Source organism: Sapajus apella, unplaced genomic scaffold (assembly GCF_009761245.1).
Source record: "Sapajus apella isolate SASKATOON/1434 unplaced genomic scaffold, GSC_monkey_1.0 scaffold23, whole genome shotgun sequence".
Lineage (NCBI taxonomy): Eukaryota > Metazoa > Chordata > Mammalia > Primates > Cebidae > Sapajus > Sapajus apella.
In genome coordinates, this window is record NW_022436963.1 from 537,839 (window position 1) to 545,925 (window position 8,087).

General features: G+C 42.9%; 1 protein-coding gene across 1 annotated transcript in view; it reads left to right on the forward strand.

Moving 5' to 3' along the window:
• ARIH2 (ariadne RBR E3 ubiquitin protein ligase 2) overlaps nucleotides 1–8,087 on the forward strand; it is a 69,171-nt gene that overhangs the window by 7,151 nt on the left and 53,933 nt on the right. The window contains exon 3 of the mRNA XM_032290641.1: nucleotides 2,054–2,402. Coding sequence (XP_032146532.1) covers nucleotides 2,151–2,402 — 252 coding nt within the window. The 5' untranslated portion in view covers nucleotides 2,054–2,150. The remainder of the gene's footprint in view (nucleotides 1–2,053; nucleotides 2,403–8,087) is intronic.

The window sequence follows — 8,087 nt, forward strand, 5'->3', positions numbered from 1 at the left end:
TGTGTGTGTGTGTGTGTGTGTGTGTGTGTGTGTGTGTGTGTGTGACAGAGTTTCGCCCAGGCTGGAGTGCAGTGGCGCGATCTTGGCTCGCTGCAACCTCCGCCTCCCAGGTTCAAGAGATTCTCCTGCCTCAGCCTCCTGATTAGCTGGGATTACAGGTGCCTGCCATCCTACCTGGCTAATTTTTTTGTATTTTTAGTAGAGATAGGGTTTCACTATGTTGGCCAGGCTGGTCTCGAACTCCTGACCTTTTTTTCTTTTTCCATTTCAAAAGCAGGTAGCGGCCGGGCGCGGTGGCTCACACCTGTAATCCCAGCACTTTGGGAGGCCGAGGCAGGTGGATCACAAGGTCAAGAGATCGAGACCATCCTGGTCAACATGGTGAAACCTTGTCTCTACTAAAAATACAAAAAATTAGCTGGGCATGGTGGCACGTGCCTGTAATCCCAGCTACTCAGGAGGCTGAGGCAGGAGAATTGCCTGAACCCAGGAGGCGGAGGTTGCAGTGAGCCGAGATCGCCCCTTTGCACTCTAGCCTGGGTAACAAGAGCGAAACTCCGTCTCAAAAAAAAAAAAAAAAAAAGCAGGTAGCCTCCTATTGAACTCCTGACCTCAAGTAATCCACCTGCCTTGGCCTCCCAGAGTGCTGGGATTGCAGGCATGAGCCATTACACCTGGCCAGTAGTACTCTTTAAACCAGTCAACTTTGCAGACTAGAGGAGGATGTTGAAGAGCTATGTGGTTTTTTTGTTTGTTTTTGTTTTTTGTTTTTGAGGCAGAGTCTTGCTCTGTTGCCCAGGCTGGAGTACAGTGGCAGTGGCAAGATCTTGGCTCACTGCAACCTCCACTTCCAGGGTTCAAGCGATTGTCCTGCCTCAGCCTCCTGAGTAGCTGGAACTACAGGTGCCTGCCACCACACCCAGCTAATCTTTTTATTTTTGGGAGAGACAGGGTTTCACCATGTTGGCCAGGCTGTTCTCGAACTCCTGACCTTGTGATCTGCCTGCCTCGGCCTCCTACAGTACTGGGGTTACAGGTGTGAGGCACTGCGCCCTGCCATTTTTTTTCTTTCTTTCTTTTTTTTTTTTTTTAATTCTTCAGCTAAGACAGCAGAAGAGGTGATTTATTTTGTTGTTACACTCGGCCACAAGTAAACACAGAAATAGTCCAGAATGTCACAGGTCCAGGGCAAAGGACCAACATGGGCAATTTTGATTATGAGCAAGGTGGGTCTCAGAGGTGATCGGCGATCAGATGGCATTGAAGTTCTAGATCCATTGAGACAAGCTCTAGACAGTAGCATGCAGTCCCACAACTTGTACCAGCATCCTCAGCGTCTGGCATTCCATGTTTCTGCTCCTGTGGCCTCCACGGTACAACAAGCTAGAGGTTTACTTGGACCTCTGCTTCATCTTTCTTCTTTTGCGCTTCAGACTGCGCATTCGTTTCTTCCTCCACTTGGCTGTCATGGCACAGAGGCTTCCAAAAAAAATGGCGCTAAGGCCGAGAGCCATTTTTTTTTTTGTTTACCAACTATGCACCTATTATTCAGACATCTAAGATTAATGTCTGTGAAACAGTGGTCTTCTCTTTGTACATATTATAACGGGAAGTGTTCCTATTTATGTACTGTCTGTATCAATACTCACTGCACCATGATTAGCAAAATTTTAAACTTTGGTAGCTATATCTTTATGTTGCTTCCCCTCTGGGCGGCCAGCTGTGTGGATGTGCTTCTCCCTTAAGGACTGCGGCAAGACTAACAAGTTCATTGGAATTTGACTCCCTGACATGGAGCAGACGGCCTTGCCCTATCATGCCAGGCCCTTCATGTGAAGTTACTATTATCAGCTGCTTCTGTCTCTCCAGGGAAGGGTTTCCCTTTGATAAGCCTGGGCCAGGGGGATGAGGGTGAGATTCCCCATGTTATACCAGAGTTGGAATAGGGTATAGTGAAATTAGGGCCAGGACTGTGCCATTTTGATTCTTGAACGGTTTCTGTTACAGCTTGTCATGGGGAAAAAGTAACACTTATTTTTTTTTTCTCCCTTAGAAGACAAAAATACTAATGCATTTGAGAAAGCGGTAGTTTTGGGGGGAGGGGGAAAAAGCAACTGCTTTCCTGATCTGCAAGTTGGCTGGATGCTAAGATGTCCGTGGACATGAATAGCCAGGGGTCTGACAGCAATGAAGAGGACTATGACCCAAATTGTGAGGAAGAGGAAGAAGAGGACGAAGACCCTGGGGACATAGAGGACTATTACGTGGGAGTGGCCAGCGATGTGGAACAGCAGGGGGCTGATGCCTTTGATCCCGAGGAGTACCAGTTCACTTGCTTGACCTACAAGGAATCTGAGGGTGCCCTCAATGAGCACATGACCAGCTTAGCCTCTGTTCTAAAGGTGAGCAGTGTTGTAAACTCCAGTGTAATCCCCGAAGTTAAATCTAAGGATGAGCTGTTGTTAATTAATGTCTCCTCCAGACAAATTGAATGGCCTTGTAGCTTGAAAGTAAATTTAAGTGTATGTCGACATAATTTGGATATTTTGTTACATTTACTTTGTTTTCTTAGATGCATATCTAAGGTCCTCAGATTCCCAAATTAGTAAGAATTAGAAAGGAGGGGTGGGATAGATTCAAGAAAGATGTACTGTACCAGAAGTACATAGTAGCAGAATTGCAGAGCTTTGTACTTGTTTCAGGAAGTAAGCTTTCAGGAATTTTATGAGGTTGATACAGTAAAGCATCAGAATCACCATCTTCTGTACAAATGTATTTGAGTGATAAATGTCTTGAGAGTATCCAGATCCCTCTGGTTTGCTCTGAATAATCAGTGCCTTTGGACTAATGAGCTCATTTGTTTCATGTACTGATTTTAATAATAATTCTTTCTTATAGCTTGTATTTTATTGATTTAGGGGATATTAGTATGGAAATTGTAAAGAGTGAACAAAGTTGATTATTCTAGCAAGCATTTTATTTTGTGTTATTTTAATTTTTTTTTTTTGAGGCAGAGTTTTGCTGGTTTCCCAGGCTGGAGTGCAATGGCGCAATCTTGGTTCACTGCAACCTGCACCTCCCGGGTTCAAGCGATTCTCCTGACTCGGCCTCCCGAGTAGCTGGGATTACAGGCATGTGCCACCACGCCCAGCTAATTTTGTATTTTTAGTAGAGACGGGGTTTCTCCATGTTGGTCAGGCTGCTCTTGAACTCCCAACCTCAGGTGATCCCCACCCCGTTGGCCACCCAAAGTGCTGGAATTAAAGGTGTCAGCCACCGTGCTTGGCCTTCATTTTATTTTTTAACACATAAACTGAAACATATCTTTGGATGTCTTGCACCTTGGGCCAGTTATTATCCTCACTATTTACATTTTTTATGATTATTTTGACAGTTTCTTAGCAAGCATGTTTCCTTTTTTAACACTGGCCATTATGGGAAATTGGAAACATTTCTCTTAGTGTTTTCACTAATCTTTCTTCATCAACTGTTACATGGATTTCCTTCCTGATTAAATTGAAAGTCAAAAGGGCACCTTGGCATGATTTCAACCAAGTAAAGGTGTGTCTTGTGTGATTTCTATAACATTTGCTTTATCTACTAGTTTAGGGATTTTTTTCCCCCAGATGGTTGGCAGAGGCTAATACCTTGAATTTAGATACTCAGGTCTTTATTAGCAACTGGCTGCAAGCTGAAAGCTAAGTTTTTTTTCCTGACTCATTTCTAGAAGTGATTGTAGACTTCCTCTCTTGTGCTGAGCAGAAAACTCTGAAGAATGGGGACCTATCGATCCTCTGGGTTTGAGATTTCTGCACTATGGCTATAGCAAACCTGCTGAACCTTTGCCTCCAGAGGGCATTTCCCTAGTAGAAAAACAATTATCGTGTTTTTCCTCACCATGCACACCTCTCCCTTGTTGATAAATAGTTTCTTTTGCTTTAGCCGTATTGTCAGGTTTTATACAGTGTTGGTATTTAAAATAAGAAAAGAATATGTTCATAATGTAAGGTTAGAAAAAATAATATTAGGAATTATGGGGGTGTGACTATGCACTGGACAGTGTCAATTGACCAAGTTCATTAGGATGTTCCTGTCCATGCACAGGAATTCTCAGATTGTCAAGCCCTCTGTACTGGCTTTTTCTCCCCTGCTAGAGACAGCTGAGGCACAAGCACCTGTCCTTCTTTCCTTTTTTTTTTTTTTTTTTTTTTTTAATTGTAAAATATGTGTAACATAAAATTTTCTGTTTTATATTTTTCTTCTTAGGCTGACCTAGGTGGTTAGCCTCCTGCAAAGTTTTTTCTTCTCCACCTCATCTCTTACTGCTCTTAGGACTCCTCAGAGTCTAGCTTGTGCTTTCTCCGAGTGAGGCTCCTTGAGAGCCCTTAGAACACAGTGACTGTGCCTTCCTTTGGTCCGTGTCCAAACAATACAGCTCCTGTGTTTTTTTAGATTATGTACTGCAGTCTTCTGACTTCTTTATGTTTTACCTGTTCACACATTTTGGCATGATCTCTCTAACTAGATTGTCAGTTCTTGGAGAGCAATAACTGTCTTGTACCTTATCTCCTCCATCATTCTTGTCACACTATTTCATCTACAGTAGGTATTGAATAATTGCTTGGATATTCGTAGATTTTGTTGATTGTTGGTGATAGTAGCAGATGCTGCTGTTGGTATGAGCTAGATTTCCCAATCCCTGATACGTTTTCTTTCCTATTGGAAATGAAATAAAAGGGCATTGTTCTGGCCTTTAAGACTGAGAAGAGTAAGAACAAAAAGAACTTGGAACAGAGATGTGGGAATAAACAGAAGAGAGTTGAAACAGGAAGGGTTAAAGAGAAAATGGAGCAAAGAGGAGAATAATCCACAAAAATTTAGATGGTGATAGAAGACAGTTTGTTTTTTCCGTTCCTATACTTCACTGACAAACATGTTAACACCCATTTACTTTATGGGGCTGGGCAAAAAAACGTCATGGCTCTTTTCGTTGGCTTGACTGTACATAAAGGGACTCTGGTGTTTTAAGTGGTTCAGGAGCTTGACCAAAGAGACTGGACAGAAAAGCAGTTTGGTTAAGAGTAAAGGAGAAGGAATCATATACAAATTTTTTTTCTTTGAGGCCAGATACAAACTAGCATTGTTTTTATTTATATTTTTAAAATTATATTTTAAATACAAAAATTATCTTGGTGTGGTAGCATGCACCTGTAGTCCCAGCTACTGAGGAGGCTGAGGTAGGAGGCTCACTTGGGACTGGGAGCAGAGGTTGCAGTGAGCCGAGATTGCTCCACTATACACCAGCCTGGGCTACAGAGTAAGACCTTATCTCAAAACAAAGATTTTTTTTTTTGGTCGAGATGGGATCTTGCTATGTTGCCTAGGTGTTAAACTCCTGGCCTCAAGCTGTCTTCCTACCTCAGCCTCCCAAAGTCTTGGGATTACAAGCATGAGCCACCACTCCTGGCCTGTTTTTATTTTTGTAATTAATATTTTTTGAGGATGGGAGGGAATAATTTAAGTGTTTAGTTTACCCAATGGTGTTCCGGCTATTCTGGTTTACTTGTTGCACATGTCCCTGAAAGTGGGATCAATAGTGATAGTCACCCAAATCACTACTGATGTCCCCATTGTCGTAGTGCTGATTGCACCATTCTGTGGTATATTGAAAAAATTTAATTCTTTCATATAATTTAGGTGCTGTGGCTTGTAGAATATGTTACGTGTGTATGTAATTTAAAATTATAGTCATGGATTCTAGTCTATGAGTAAAAGCTATCCAAGTTTGAGGAGTAGCTTAAATTTTTCACTGATTCTCATGTCTTTGTACTCATTTTGTTGTGTCCAGGCAGTTGCATGTGGATGATTTATAGTATAGCATAAAATTAAGCCGTTTATTGCCATTTGGGACTTGAAGTCTCTTTTTAAAAATTATTATTAAAATTTTTTTTTTTTTAGAAATGAGGTCTTGCCCTATCTCTAGCTGTAGTTGGAGTGTAGTAGCATGATCGTAGCTCACTGCATCCTCAAACTCCTGGGTTCAAGCTGTCTTCCCATCTCAGCCTCCCAAGTAGCTGCAGCTAATTAAAAGCAATTTTTTTTAAGTGGGCTCAAAAAACTGCAAGAGTTTTTTTTTTTTTTTTTTTTGAGGGGGGGCTCTTGCTATGTTGCTCAGGCTGGAGTGCAGTGGCTACTCATAGGTACGATCCCACTACTGATCAGCATGGGAGTTTTGACCTGCTCCATTTTTGACCTGAGCTGGAAAAAAAAATTTTTTTTAAGTTACAGGATCTTGTTTGTTGCCCGGGCTGATCTCACCCTCCTGGTTTCAAGTGATCCTCCTGCTTCAGCCTCCTGGGTTAGCTGGGTAAAGTCTCTTAAGTAGAAAAATCCCGATTGTCTAGGACACTGGGATTTTAGTTTAATGAGGGCCCTGATGTCAGAAGGTAACTTCCTGTATGTGTTCTGGGACCAGTTTGTGAGTAAAGTCATTATTGAGAGATGAAGGGGCCCAGAAAATCAGATCAAGGGCTCAGGATAGAAAACAGAGAAATTGTTTATCTGTTATTGAGGTAGGGAAACTACTGATATTCAGATAGTGGAAATACAGATGCATTATTTGCATATGAACTATTCTACACACATCACAAATGGGATAGTCAAATGAGAGGAAATGATTGCCAAGTCAGGTGTTGTGTTGTAGGAAGAGGGAATCTCTGGGGAGTAAGTATTTTTAGTGATCATCTATGAGTCTTTAAAGAAAACAATGTTACCTTTCTTACAAGCTGAATTTTTATATGAAACTTACACAAATATTACTGTATTGTCTTTATGAATGAAAGAGGGCCCTTCTTGCAACCATAGGCATTTTTATTACAAAATGTGCAGCAGTTAGCTAAGAATTATTCAGTGAGTTCTTTTAATTACCATTCCATGGAATTCTTTTTTTTTTTTTTTTTTTTTTTTTTTTTGAGACGGAGTTTCGCTCTTGTTACCCAGGCTGGAGTAGTGCAATGGCGCGATCTCGGCTCACCGCAACCTCCGCCTCCTGGGTTCAGGCAATTCTCCTGCCTCAGCCTCCTGAGTAGCTGGGATTACAGGCACGCGCCACCATGCCCAGCTAATTTTTGTATTTTTAGTAGAGATGAGGTTTCACCATGTTGACCAGGATGGTCTCGATCTCTTGACCTCGTGATCCACCCGCCTCGGCCTCCCAAAGTGCTGGGATTACAGATGTGAGGCACCGCGCCCGGCCGGAGCTCTTGAGATATTTGCTAACAAGCTGCTCAGGAAGACGCTCAGCCTTGGTAGAACCCCAGACAAAGCCCAGGCAGGATCATGACTGTGGAGGTGGCTTTGATTTATGATGGGTCAGGTGTCTCTTTCTCCTTGTGTATTCATCTTAGCATCATGCTAGGGACGTGGGCAGGAGAACTGAATGTTGTTCAGGTCCCTACCCCATTGCTCCAGGAGGGGAAAGAAATAGGCCACTTTGAAGTAGATGTAGTCCAGGAAGTATAGTGAGCTACCTGAGCTTTGTGTTGAGACCAGAGGACCTTGAAGGTGGAGTAGAAAGGCAGTGCAGTTTACAGAATTCCAGCCTCCATGGGGTAATGAGCATGAGAGTGGGAGGGTTGCCTTCTGGGCTGGAATGAGGGTCAAAGATGTATAGGTAGACAGGAGGATTGTGGATGTAGCCTCAAGCATCTTTACTGTTGGAGGAAAGGAGTAGGTTTTGTTAACTATAGGAATAGGTTTTTTTTTTTTTTTTTTTGAGGCGATCTCTCACTCTGTCACTCAGGTTGGAGTGCAATGGCATGATCTTGGCTCACTGCAGCCTCTGCTTCCCAGGCTCAAATGGTCTTCCCACCTTAGCCAATGCTGTCATCTTGGCTCACAGCAACCTCCGCCTCCCAGGTTCAGGCAATTCTCCTGCCGCAGCCTCCCGAGTAGCTGGGACTACAGGCACGTGCCACCATGCCCAGCTAATTTTTTTGTATTTTTAGTAGAGATAGGGGTTCACCTTGTTGACCAGGATGGTGTCTATCTCTTGACCTCGTGATCCAGGGCCCCCCTTGGTCTCCCAA